Below are 14,826 nucleotides of genomic sequence, written 5' to 3'. Positions count from 1 at the left end.
AAAAATTGTGCTAACCACCTCAGCAGCAGCATAGTCCAACAAATTATTCCATTTCAGGTAACATGTGGTTACTCATGACAAACAAAAAGGCCCCGTATCTTTTATTTTGCATTAGAATTTTCTTATATTCATTCATATATTCTTATATGCAGCCAAAATCTACTAAACTATATCTAAAACTGTTGCCCCACCCTGATACAAACTTGGGCTTATGAAACAAAGTAGGTTTTATTTGAAGTGAAAAAGAAGCACATGAACACCACAGCACAGTGTGTAAAAACAGAGTCATTCTCAGTAATCTGCAAAGGGAAAATATAATTACTGGGTTGTTGCAAAAAGAAATCAGATTCTTTGGAATAGATAATAATGGTTATAAATTTAAGTGGTTCTGGAACATTTCCACATTTCCCAACAATAATCCAAAATATGTCAGATGTCTTGAGGTGAACACTTGTTATTAACCCCACACCCAAAACAAATACGTGGAATACATTAAATGTTATTTCTATAGCATCTTCAACTTATAAATACAGAAGTGTCTGCACTTTGGCAATCCTCCAGAGAAGGATCTTCAATTGAATCTGAAGAAAAGAATTTAAAAGGGCATCAAAACGTTAGACTTCTCACAAAATATAAATATAACCCCATTTAATTAGGAGAACAGTTTAAGATACACGCCTGGGAAGCGAAGAAGCACAGAGTTTAAAATGCCAGGAAAAGAAAGAGTAACATTATAAAACATGTAACTCAAAATCAGAACGGTTCTTTAATAATTGCAAATGAACTTTTTACAATATCAGTTTTCTACCTGTCTGGGCACACTTCCTGGTAAACACTTGAGTGTCCTCTGTGAGTTACAAAGAGTAAGTTTCCTGTGTTATACAGCTAAAAAAACCTGGACATTCATAACAACTTGGCATCACGTCTTCTTTTAAAAAAGAGATCACACAATAATTTAGACAGCATTTATAGCATTATAAAATCAGACTCCCCCTCTTTAATCACTCACAAGACCAGTCATTAAGAATACAACAGCTTTAGGAATACAAATAATGAGGATGTAAAACTATTTGTGCAAAACTGCATTATTTTTACTGTCTAAAATTTCAGGGAAGTAACGCCGCCAAAAGCAGAGAGAGGATAACAAAGACAAACAGTCATGAAAGCAATGCTACCTTAGATTTTCAAACAGGAATTACATTATGAAGTAAATATTAGGTAAAGAAAAAAATCTGATGGCACCTTGAACAACAATGACAAGTGTCCTGGTAATTGCAGTTGAACAGGAATTGATACAGGTTCATGTTAAGAGTCTCTTTCAGGAGTAGCAATTGATCTGGGGGTATCAACTCTAGCATTTCTTCCCATGCAAAAATCTATCTTTCCAACATCTTTGCTTTGCGGGCTACTAATGCATTTAAGAACGAGCAGTCTTTTGAGGAGTGTGCTTTCTTCCATGCATCTGAAATCTTTAAAACAGCTGGATCATTGATTCCCTGGATTTCCCTACTCCAATCCATTTAACTGCAGGAGAGAAAAAGCAAACTTCTATTGTAAGTAATACAAAGCAAGAGTGGATTGTATCTTAAGATACAAACTCATCTTCTTAAGCACCACATTTTGAATAAAAACACAGCATATACTATTCACACATTAAGAAACGAGAACTTTGTCTGTTGTTCTCAAGGAATACAATGACAACTTCAAAAAGCAGGTATTCTTGAAGCTGCCATAACAAATTAATCACTTTTACAAACTGTAATATAAAGGATAGTTAGAAACTATCAGAAAAGTAAAAATTTGCATCATTTCCTAACTCCCAGCTTTGGATGGAATCACAGGATCACCTTTATTAGGGAGCATTGAGAAATATATCAATTCAGGAATATATATATATATATATATACATACTCTCGTATATAATTCAATTCTCAATACATACTCTCATACATACTCATATATATTTATACATATATATATGTATATACTCTCAATACATACTCTCATATATAATTCATCATACTAATTAATAACCCATAGTGCCACTGACTTTATGATCATAGCAAAACTAAACCCTGATTATAACCCAGTCTAAAAGACACTTGAGCGAGTTACAAAAAAAAAAAATCTTAATTGAACAAGAACTATACTATAAGCCAGAGAAGGAATGTATATTAAAACTTCTGAAAATTTTGAGTTCAACAACTAAATAAAAAGTAGAAATACCATAATCACCAGTGGCACCAGGTACATCACAATAAGCACAGTTAGAAACTAGTTTTCAGTATTTGAGTGTTCATTAATACAAAATACCAAACAGGTTTCATGGAGCAGGAATAACCCAGACAGTAAGAAGAAAATCTGTTCTACTCACCAGGAACACCCAACTCCATTTCTATAAAACGAACATAATTTTGTGCATTTACAGGCAGCTCATCAAACGTCCTGGCATTTGAGATGTCCGTAACCCATCCTGGGAGTGTCTCATACTGAACCTCTACCTTGTTTAAGACTTCGTGGTTGGCTGAGAAGCAAACAGAAACAAAAAATTTTATGCCAATGGATACTGTATATTCTCTACCATGAAACACTAATGAGGTGTTACCTCTTACACAAAGAGGCTTGCTCATAAGGTAATACAAGCACTGCAGCCAGTAAAGTGTCAGGGGTTATGTTAATGTAAGCATAAGGGGAAAAAATGCAGGAACTATCAGGACTCAGACTTCAGGAATTCCAGTGCTCAGTCACATGCATATATTTTGCTGAAACCACAACCTTTCAGTTCACAAAACAACTTTTCAGGGAAATAATTCCCCAAAATGGTTTTGCTTTTTTTTTTTTTCCTGAACAAATACTGACAACTAGATCCCTCTTCCTAAGGGAATTGTGAAAGCAAAATTAAGAACCAGCTTGTAAGTATCAAGCAGCTAAAACATATTTTAAAATGGCATAGGAGTGTACCTTTTACTAAACATAGTCGTAAGATGTACTTAAGACTTAACAGACCTCTGATACCCACAGACCCTCTGCCCCAAACTCTGCAATGAATTTATCAACCAGTGTGGAGTCCCACAGGATGTACGAACAGTAACTGTTCCCACTGCTTCTCAGAAGAGAAGCAATATTTTGTTTTTCATTTAGTAACTTGCTACAATGTTGTCCTTTAACTATGAATCCTGTGCTGATTTCTGAAAAACATGCTAGGCATACTGTTCTGGAACTGAATCACTCCACAGTAATTATCTGAACATTAAGTCTTGGAATGACACAGGACAGCAAAACAAAGGGCTTTAATCTGAAAATGATCAAAATACGTTGATTTTAAAATGGGAGGAGTCAGGCATTCCTTCCTGCCTTCATGAAAAAGAGGACATAGTAATTAATTTATGTAGGCTCAGTATCTCAGTTCAAGTCACTCCTGTCAGGACAGCTAGTCAGCCTGGGAAAGGGTTTGAGGTGCAAGAGGTACAGTAGAGGTGCAAATACAAAACCACACGCTAATCCCGTCCAGCATGTGTGTAGCCAACAAACTCAAGCTCAGCACATTGGACAATTTGTCCTGATGCAGGCAACAGTTCAACAGCAGCAGTCCTGTAAGGACAGCCTTAATGGGCTAGGCATTTTGAGGAAGGCTGAAAGAAGACTGCTCTGCTGTCCTTAAAGTCTATAACAGCAAAGAAATGTGCAAAGTTTTGGACCAAGGCGTTCCCAGGGTAAAAGAACTCTGAACCAATACTCATGGCAATGAGAACAGACCGGCACATTAAGGATGTCTGGTTGCAGAAGCCAAGGATAAGCACTTCACTGTCAGAAGTAACAAGTGAGATGTTGTCTGCTGTGCAGGTGATCTGTACAACAGAACAGACACACTCAAAGTGCACAACCACAAAGTGATCTCCCGGCAGTGCAGATGGTTCCCAGCCTCCCTCTTTCTGAAGAGGGAGAGGGAATGAACACCTCATCTTGGATGTCCACAGCCCTTTTTTCTTTGAAGCCTCTCTGCTGAGGTTAGGGGGAGACAGCTGAAAGCATTTGGTATTGAACGGTCTAATATTGACTACAATCTTCCATTAGCCTGTACTCCTTACCTCCCCCCAAGAGAGAAGAAAAAGAAGGGATGCATCGTTTGATGTTTCAAATGATTCTTTAATTTTGTCACAGCAGGTGTGATAAAAATGATGTGTGGTAAAGACAAGCTACAAACTGAGCTCAGTGTAGTACCAGATCTAGTCACCATCTAGATTTCTCTCCTCTTTTCACTGAGCTTTCCCCTCAGTGGGTTTTAGGGTTCCCAGAATATTCCTTAACTATATAATAGACAGAGCAAATACAATGATATCATAATTTGAAGAGTGCTGTGATGCTACTTCCAACTCAGAAAAAATATCTCAGATTTGGGACCCTGGAACCTTTGTAAGAGAAAGATCCTCCAGCAATTTCCAGAAACTGAACATGGAAACAGTCATGTAGGTTAGACCAAAGGTGCATCCAGAATAGTGTGCCAGCTCTTTAAACTACAGCAAATACCCAGGGAATAAGTGCAAGAAAAAAAAAAAAACCAACAAGCATGAAAGTAAAGCTTGTCCAAAGTCATCTCCCAATTTCCTAAGCATCTGTGTTTTCAAAGTCTCCTGAGCTAGAGGTTATGTCTCTCTGTGCTGAAATAACTGATGTCTGAACTCGGACAGGAGGCATTAGAGAACTAGACAATAGCTTTCACATTCTTTTTTAACTGATTGGCTCAGAGCTAGCAGGAAGTTCTGTCTTCCATAAACTACCACTGTCCAGCAGAAGACTACAGCCTCAGTAACACCAACTGAAGGCAGCCATAAATTGACAAGACATTTTAGGTTCCTGCTTAAGAAGCAATTATGAAATGCACACAGAAAGCTAAGCTAAAAAACCTTGAGTGAGACTCAAATGATTCTCCAATCCAGGAGGAAAAAGGAACAATATATGAAACATGGCACGCTTTTCCTGAGATGGTGGGTACAGTGTGTGATTCTAATTTAGAGACAGTCATTTCACAAGAAGGGTAAATCATGAACATCTCCAAGACAGTGGGAGGGTAGGAAGGGGAGAGAGAAAGAAAAAGTCTGCCAGTGAGAGCTTCCCAGACTAGTTTTCTTCTAAATTAAATTCCAATGTCAGTGGCACGTTTAAAAAAAAAAACGCAAGCACACAGCATGCAGAAATGTAGACATCAGAAACAGTCCAATGGTCTGCAAAACACAAAGTGGGAATAAAGTTACCTTTTGTTTTTTATGCCAGGGGCAGGGATTAACTGCAGCATGTGTGCTGAAAATGCTGCCAAATGGTGAGGAGTATAGCAAAGAGATGTGTGGAACATAGAGGCACTGTGAGAGACAGCATCTTCCAGCTTACCAGAAGTTCAGCTCAAACTCCTTCCTGATGCTTTAAGGAAGACAGCATGTCAACAGCTTCTACTAAAGTTCTACCAGAATTCTTAATTGTTCATACAGTAAAGAAAAATACAGGCAGGCGAGCCACATTGTGCTGCTATGACCGAAGGTCAGCTGTTACCTAGGGGTATACAAGGAACAAAGTCTGTTCCCTCAAGAGTTGTACCTAATAAGATTCTGGCCCTGAGAGATACTGACATCTGATTACTGTACAACATGGCCACCTGCTTATGTCATCTTTAAGGATGGACTGCCAGAAAATGATTTCCTGGCTTGAGCACAAGATCATACAACAGGCCCCAGCAAAAGCATTTACTGAGTAGTTCTCAATTCAAATAGGCAACCTCCATTATGTTCAAAGGCCATTTCAAGTAAACACAAATGTCCCTAATGTTTTGATATGAGTACCAATCAGGTAAAATCTGAGTCTTAAAAAGGGAAAAGCATTCCCTGGTTTAATGCAAGATGAGTACTATATTTCCTGAATCAAAGTCATTCAGCATGCATTCAGACTGGAACTAGCACTTTTGTTTGAAGATTCTGGACAGCAAATGTGTTAGAAAACTCCCACAAGCACATGGAGAAACAAAAGATTTTTTTAAATTCCTTATGAATTACTCTTAATAGATATGTGCTATTTTCAAGGACTAGTGGCAGATCATCACTTACTCCTTTACACATAATTACATCTTTGTACTACATAAATCCTACTGTGAGTTGTATTCAATTACTACAGTTGATCTCCTCACCCACAAGAAGTTCTCTGATGATGATGATATCACATGAAAAACTGTAACCTGTGACCAGCCTCTAACCCTCAGGTACCAATTAGAATGAAAATGGGCATATATGTGCACATTATGAAAATCAAAAAGCCCAATCTTTAGTACTGCTTTATATTCTTCCTTTTTTTCTGCAGTATGTCTGACTATCACAAACTGAACACAACGCATTATCTATAAAAACACCGGCTTGTGATATTTGAATATTTTAACATGTAGGTACACTCTTCAAGTAAAAATGACCACTGTCCTCCTCAGGAACTACAGCTTCTATCATGCTGAGCTGATGTACATTGGTTATGCATTAGAAAATAGTCTTGCTTTCACCTTAACTAAAAGTTGATAGTTTCTTGCCTCACCCCTTGCCCCTCTTTTACACTGTGTAGCTTTTGTAGGTTTTTGGCTGCTCCATGAATCATAAAAGGAAAGTGAACTGTTAGAAATGTAACAGGAGGAAAGAAAAACTTGGCTTTTCAACAGGACCAGTTCTCTTATGGGGTTCACTGCATGCTTAAATGAAGAGCTGGCTTGCTAATAATGGGCATCAATACAGTAGTGGGAACCAGGTAACAGAGTTTAGAGTATGAAACAAGCTTCCAATTTAGCTTGAAGGTGATGTAGGCTGTATAAAATAAAAAGGACAAATAGTAACATATATAGCTATTTGAATCTTTCTAGTAGACAAAATTCAGTATTTGGTACAGGTATTTTTAGGGTGCAGGCACTGGTATGGTAAAAGATATGTCTGGTGCATCTGGAAGACATGAATGGCTTGATGCTGAAGCAAGATACTGCTCTTGTAAGTTTTACAAATAGAAGTCAAATGCATTTAAAAGTACCACATTACATTTTGTCAAAATCTAAATTTTTTTAATAAGTAGTCTTACCAGGAAAATGAGGTATTTTTTCACCATCTAGTTTGTATGCAACACCAACTTTGATTTCTGGAAATACATCCAAGATATCCAATTTGGTAAGTGCCAATCTATAAAGAAACATTACTCTGGTTAAACAACTTCAACAACTCTTGAATCTTATGATATTGTTAAAAAAAAAATCAAACAAAATTGATTCCTCCAATTAATTTTATTTCTTTAGGAAAATATCTCATATGGCACTAATCTGTTAGCTGGTCTGACTTAAAAAAACATCCCAAACCAAAAAACAACCTCTGAAATGAGATGACAGCACCAAAAAAGAATTAAACACAATTTTTCTTGCATCCTTCGATCTAGTACTACATGAAAATGCCCAAAAAAATCAAAGAACAGGTATTCTCCAATTGAATTAATTTGTCTACGGCTTTAAGTGTTACAATTTTAATTGGTGCGGGTGCTGCCAAGATACCTAACCATTTAAAGTATAACTATTTAGGATGACCATTTCATTGCATGATGCCTGTTGGTGTCTGTTCCTGTCCTCTGCCAAATGTTCCTGTCCTACAGTGAAGGCAGAAAAATAATCCAGCACTGGCTCTACAAATACCTGGCTACATCTTATTTAAAACAAAACCCACAAAGAACAAGAAAAACAGAGGTATTTAAATAAAATAAGTATTTACACTATTTGATCTGCTAGAAATGTTATACCAATTTGTTTCAGGCACCCATCTTTCATTTTGATTAACATCCCAAGCACATATCTGTATTTTTAATACTTACACATACTAATGGAGACACTGATGGTTTCCCATCCATCTTATTTTGAAGACAAACTAACAAAAAAAACTCCATAAAGAAAGGAGAGAAAAATCTACATCTATGAAAATATCAAATGTAAAAATACTTAAGGATAGGAAAAATGAGGAACAGCTAATTTATCAAAATATCAAAACAATCAAGAGATCAATATTAACAGTGCAAATGTTACTAACTGGTATATGTACTATTTACAGTAATCTACAGCATTTCATGGTTTTCGGTCAAGTTGCCAGCAAAGCTCAGCAAACAACTCACGCAGTAAATCCATTGATCATATAGACATATCGGAGTGAGACAAGGTCCAGCCAGCCACATCTTCTCTTCCTACCAGTGGTAACACCAAACTCTTTGCCTCTCTGTTGCAACAATTCTCCAATTTCCTAACAAAGAGTAAGACACATCAGCAAGAGGGTTTCTTTGATTTGCAACACATGATGCAGGTGTTTATTTAACATTTTACAATATATTGTAAATTACCTTTAAAGTCCTTCCCCCAGTTTTTCACAATGCCGTGCATTTGGATGAACACAGCAATACAAAATGTTCTTTCTAATTCAAGAGAACAATTTTTAGGCAAAATTTGTTCCTGCTCTAACCTTCTATTCCACAGAAATGTCTAAGAAAATTGCAATCATGTTGGGCAGTCCTGTAAGCTCAGGCTAGAATCAGAAGATTGAGACATCCAAACACACTGTCACTTACATACTTGCACTTAACCATTGTTAACACTGACTTAATAAAATTCAGACAAGACACACCAAGTTATTTCACACCTGAGGCTGAAATACTCACGTTATCCTGTTCTGTAGGAAAGGCACCAATTCCAACTCTGGTTGTGTAGGCTTTCACAACCCCGTACACTTCCCCGACATTCTGTGGTGGCATGCCCAGACCTGTGCACACACCTCCAACTGTGCAGTTTGATGAAGTCACAAAAGGATATGTGCCTATTAAAAACCAAAACATTTGGTTTAGAAAATTATTAAAACACTGGGTTTAAAGTGTTTTTTTTTTAAAAGTCTAACCTGGTGAGAAATAGTACTTGCACTGCACTTACCTAGATTTTACAACACTCAAAATCAAAACACACAATAGAAGTATTTTACAGTCAAGAACACATTCAGTAAGCTCTTAGCTTTGTATGTATATTGTCTGATCCACCTTCAGTGGAAAAGGTAGCAATCTTACTGCTTACTTCAACTGATGGAAATGGACTACATAACAATTCTGAATGATGGTACAGGTAAAAAAATGGTGTAAGACACCAGAAAAACATGCCTTGCTTTCTTACACTAAATATACTCACTAACTGAACAACATAAAAATTTGAAGGGAGACTCTTAAAAAAAACTACTAAAAGGTTAGAGAATGGAGATTTACTATTTTTAAATTTAGAGGAAAAATAAAATACAAACTCTACAAACCAATCAGCACGTTGTAAGGATAAGAAATTGCAACGAAATGCAGAATTCTGGAAAGAACAATTTTGTTTGCGTAAAAGATCATTAAAAAAAGAAGACTCCTGGAATATAGTCTAGTAGTACAAGTCTGTCTCTAGTTAAATATTCAGCTGTCATTTAAAATGCAGCCTGGACTGCAAAGTAGAGAGTTAAACATCTCAAAATCCTTAGGTTTATACCTTTTTTTATTAAGTAGTGGCAAATGAAACTGAGCATGCCAGTCCTCAGCTGAATTGTGAACAAATACTTCAGCCTCACTATAACTGCACATAAGCAAGATACTTCTACCTGTTGTGTCAGACTTTTTTTGTATGTCTTTTGATATGAATCAGAGATAGGTAAGAGAGGAACAACCAAGGCAAAAGTAACTAAAAGCAATACAGTTCTTTCAGCAATATCGACATCTTTACAAAGTCAAAAATCCTTCAGAGACTGATCAGTGAGGTTTCACAGATTAGCTTCAGGTATCTCAGATCACTCCAAACCCAGGCTTACAGGTGATGCGTAACAGCAGTTTGCAAACATTAATCAGCTTTTAATCTTAGAACACAGTAGTAAAACTTTTCTTAGTACTGACAGGTGACTATAGCTAGTGGATGTCAAAACCAGAGTCAATTAACAGTTCTTACTCACTTTCACCTCCCAGTCTGATATATTTACATTGCTTTGTCATTACTCTGTGCTTAAAAACACAGAAGACCACACATCCCCATGCCTGCCCCCCCATTCCCAGACAAATGCACACGTGAGCTTCATTATAGGCTCCAGGAAAGTGGGATGGACTGCAAGCCTGGGGATTTACAATCCTCACAGCTAACAGACACACATTCACAAAACTCACTTCAATATTAAGACATCTATGCAACGAAGCACAGACAACAGCCTCATTCAGATTGCTTAATAATCAAACTGGCAATACCAAACCTTTTGACTAGGGCTTGTCTATTGTTAACACAAGTGTCCAACCCACTGATGGTAGCTACCTATGGAGAGCAGGTTTTCTCATGTGTTTGGGTCTCACAGCAGAGGCAGGGAAAAAAATCAAACTAATCTGAACAACTCTGTATGTATTACAGACATACCTGATGTCTTCCAGACTGCCTGCACCTTCTATTTACATGAAATCCAAAACACTCACCATTTACAAGAAAATAACCCCCCTAGATAGACCTTTTTGCAAATATCTCAGTTTTGCATCAAAGATTTCCCTGTGACAAGCATATCTGAAGACTTTTTTCCTCTATTTTTTTTTTGGCTTGTAAAAAAAGGATGTGTCTTCTAATATTCAATTATGAGAAAATTTGGTGCTTATACTTACAGAGACTAATCTAAGACACATCTTACTCTTAAAATAAGAGGCTTTCAGACTGAGTATGATTGAAAATGCCCAATACCACAACTCATATTGGTTGAAAGCTGAGTGCATGCCAGTTTCATAACTGTTTGACAGCAGTCCTTAGAGGATTCAGTTTCAGGTGCTAGCATCTTCCTAACAATAAAAATGATGCCCGTTACGAAGCCACGTGAGACTGAAGAAAAATGTAACAAAATGCAGGAGCCAATCACATTGGCTGCTTATGCTCACACAGTGGCAGATTATCTGTCATTACAACGTAATAACCAAGCATAATCATCCCATTTAAAAAAAAAAGCTGCTTCTACTACCTAGAATGTTCTGATTTATTAGCAAACTTACAATGTTTTAAGAAAAACTGCACAATTTTGAATATCAAATAGACTGGGATAATCTTTTCAGTCCTTCCTCATTAACAATCAAGATTACCAACACTTTTCCCAACAATGTGAAACAATGGAAAACTGAGTGTTAGATAAAGCCTTTTTTAAAAAAGCAAACTGATTTTTCAAAAGTCAAGAAGTATTTTGCATATATGCTTTGCCTCTCAAAGCTCTCCATTTTTATTCTCAAGTGATTTCCACAGATGTAAAAATTGTCAGTGATTTCATTTACAATTTAGAGATGCTGAAGTAATAGCTACACTCTAAGAGGAGCCACTTGATCTATAATGTCATTCAAATTATTACTCATGGGAGAGCCTACAGCTTTTTGAAATAATTTAATTAACAACCCACTCACCCACCCCTGTATTATTTGCTAGTCATAGAGAGTGCTGTTCTTCCAAAACAAAGACCACTTCTGCCATGAGAACAGCTTATCACAGGAGAGTTTATATTTAATGTTCATTTTTCACAATGCAAGTGTATATCAACATGTGTCTCAAAAAGACCATACCTACCAAAATCTATGTCCAGCAGTGCTGCATTTGCACCTTCAACTAAGATCTTCTTTGGTGGTCCATGTAAAGCCTCATACATGAAATAAACACCATCCCTTACCATTGGTTTTACTTTTTCCATGTAGCCCTGAATAACACAAAAGACTATTGTATAGTATAATTTCATTATGATAAAAGTCAGCCAGAGCAGAATTGCTATTGTTCCCTCATAAAAATGCTCGTATTCCTTTTGAAGAGGAAAAGCAAACAAAAAAAAAGTTAAATATGCCATAATGTGAACAAAGGGAGGAAGAATGTGAAACTCAGATTTACACAACAGATAGGTACACTCTTCCTAGGAGGAAAGAAAAAAGGGGGAAGGATGAGGAGGAAAGAAAAACCCAAACTTCTGGAATGCTTTAGAAACATTCAAGCATGAGTATTATCACTGTACTGTATTTGGTCTTTGATTTCCAAGTGTTCAAAATGTCTCCCCCAAAACCTGCATGTAAGGAGCTCAACTTCTGGCCATCTGAAGCAAACAAATGCACACAATTGTGAGCTATAATTTTTAAGTAAAAGTGAAGTTATTTATTGGAATTCAGCATCAAATGCCTGAATGCCACTGAGTAGCTGGATGCAAGAAGCCAATAATGTTCAGATTATCACTTGGTACACAGCCTTTCTCCATGAGAATCCATGGAAGTTCTCATTTTAACAATTTACTCCACGTGAAATGTAACACTTTGTCTTTCAGAATGGAATCAAGTGCATTAGCATAAGACAAATAATTTTCCTCAAGCTACAAATATGCCTTGTGTTTCCACCTTAACAAGGAGTTTCAGATATTCCATAATCCTAAACTGCATTAAGTAAACTATAAAGTATTATGAAGTAATCAACTGTAACTGGTTTCTAGACCTACAAACTAATAAAAATACAACAACACGTGCAACAGGCCTTACTTAAAGTAAAACAAACAGAAGTGCTAAGAACTCCCATATAACCTACTCTAGAGCTGTAAAAATCAAAGGTAAAGGAAGGATGATTTCTTTGGCCTGATTTTCTTATAGAATTATGTAATTGTGCATGCCCTCCCTGTTTCCCACACACCTCAGTGGTTTTAAACAATGTCACGTTTGGTTGACATTTTAAGGCTTAAAAAAAAAAAATCTCATACTGGTAATTTTCTATAAAAAGCGTAAATAAAAAGGTTGGGTAGAACAGTAAGACACATCATAAGATTTTCACCTAATTTGGATGCTGTGCAAATAAAACTTAATACCAGTGAGGAAACTCTCAACTGTCCCAATCTCACGGAAAACATCAAATCAGAATTCATTATTAACCACAAGACTAGTTTGCTGGCAATCAGGCTTCATTAGTTCTGCTGTTATCAATTTCCATTGTTCTATGTTGCTAGATGGTATTTTTTTAAGGCTTATTACTTAGAAAAACTATTTACTTCAATTCTTAACTTTCTGAGCCAAGGGCTTAACATTCTGCTTTACAATGAAACATACTTCCCCCAGTTACAATCCTGTTTTTTCTCCTAGATTGTATGTTTGAGCGAGTAGAAGTCAAGAAGAAATTGCCCCATACAAGCCTTTTTCTTAAAATTCACAGTATTTCTCTTGAAAGTAAGTTTTGAAATGTTGCATAAAACAGAGCCAGGAGTGTCCTTAAGGATAGCAGCATACTCTGCAACACTGATACATATGGTTTCCCATGACACAGACTAACTCCTGACACAAGAACAAGCATCAGTCACACCAAGGGATTTGCATATCAGTAACTGCACACAATGATTATATAACCAGAGAGACAGAATCAGGCTTACCTTCAGCTTCTCCAATTCCCCTTCAATATCTATTTTTAAGGTAGGATATATTGCTTTGTACTGATTGGCTAACACTTTGAACCTGAAAGGTAAAAATACTTCACTGAGGTTTTTGCTTGTTTTCCTCCCACCAACACTCGATTTTTACTGGTTACATATCTGCAGTTATTTGGTCATTTAACCATTTCAAACAATGAATTATGATAATAATCATGATCGTATAATTTAATAAAATTATATATAATTTTTTTATTTTAAAAGAACTTTTAATTAAGAAAATTAACAGGAAACAGATGTAATTGATTACACAGGGTACTATCCAGAAACTGAAAACTATGCTTACAGCTGTGTACAGTAATTACCTCTCAGAAAAGTCATCAAAATCAGAAACAAGATCGCACATTCTGAGTCCACTTCGAGCTGCCTTTGAAGAATATACTGGACCAATTCCTTTTTTGGTAGTTCCCAGACTTTGAAAAGATAATAATAAAGAGTTATTGATATAAAGGTGTTTTTTCTCTAAAGCTATTCCATCCTTAGCATAAAATGAAATGCTGTTAATTGTGAGCATTTAACCTTGTTTCAAGCATTTAAAACAAATGATCTTTTTAGATTGCAATCTAGTGTTAGAATATCTCTGTTTATACAAGCAAACATATTAATCTTCTACATACTTCTGTTTTAAACCAATAATTTTTTGTGCTTATTAAATGTTTACATATTTATTTGTACACAATTCTAAACTTTTATACTTAAGGAACCAAATATCAAGAAAACATCTTTCAGTATTATGAACTGAACCGAAATAAACATCTTCCTAAAACACTGTCCTGAAAACCTAAAGAAAGTCCTCCCTAAAGCAACAGCACAAAGAGTATGGATTTTGTGTTTGTGTATAAGAAACATTTCATTTAATTCTAAATACCTCAGTTGGAGCCAGGAAAACAGAAGACACTGCCAAACATCTGAAAGTGACAGAGCCACTCAAAATGCTCTCTCTATGTTAAGAGTTCAGGCATGGATTTTCCACTGTAGCTGATTCTGAAAAACTGAATTCTTTTTCTTACCCTTACCTGCTCACTCTCCCTGAAAAGCCTTTTCCAGTTTAAGTCCTGATGATACATTATAAAACTTGCTAGCACTGACTTTACTGTGAGAGAAGTACAGATACTTCAGAGAATGTCTTCTGCCAGAGTCAGGCTAAGTAGCTATCAAAATGGAACCAAACTTTACTCATCACAGGCAGATTATCAAATATCTTCCCCATCATGCTCAAAGTAAGTAACTTTTTAAGGAGAAGTGAACAGGTCTGCAAAATTTTCAGAAGTGTGCTACATGTTGCTAAGCTTAATTGTGCACTTAGTTTTAACTGGTTTGGTTTGGGTTC

General features: G+C 36.3%; 1 protein-coding gene across 1 annotated transcript in view; it reads right to left on the bottom strand.

Annotated features, from left to right (window-relative positions):
- Window positions 1-209: 209 nt before the first annotated feature.
- ADSS2 (adenylosuccinate synthase 2) overlaps window positions 210-14,826 on the bottom strand; it is a 37,998-nt gene continuing 23,381 nt past the window's right edge. Inside the window, exons 6-13 of the mRNA XM_038131996.1 lie at window positions 13,802-13,909; window positions 13,440-13,521; window positions 11,621-11,747; window positions 8,698-8,852; window positions 8,161-8,285; window positions 7,093-7,190; window positions 2,375-2,524; window positions 210-1,524 (exon numbers count right to left, since the gene is read on the bottom strand). Of these exons, the coding sequence (XP_037987924.1) occupies window positions 1,472-1,524; window positions 2,375-2,524; window positions 7,093-7,190; window positions 8,161-8,285; window positions 8,698-8,852; window positions 11,621-11,747; window positions 13,440-13,521; window positions 13,802-13,909 (898 nt within the window). The 3' untranslated portion in view covers window positions 210-1,471. The remainder of the gene's footprint in view (window positions 1,525-2,374; window positions 2,525-7,092; window positions 7,191-8,160; window positions 8,286-8,697; window positions 8,853-11,620; window positions 11,748-13,439; window positions 13,522-13,801; window positions 13,910-14,826) is intronic.

Source organism: Motacilla alba, chromosome 3 (genome assembly GCF_015832195.1).
Source record: "Motacilla alba alba isolate MOTALB_02 chromosome 3, Motacilla_alba_V1.0_pri, whole genome shotgun sequence".
In the NCBI taxonomy this organism is placed as follows: domain Eukaryota; kingdom Metazoa; phylum Chordata; class Aves; order Passeriformes; family Motacillidae; genus Motacilla; species Motacilla alba.
Note: the sequence above shows the minus strand (reverse complement) of the source record. Positions and strands in the feature narration are given on the sequence as shown.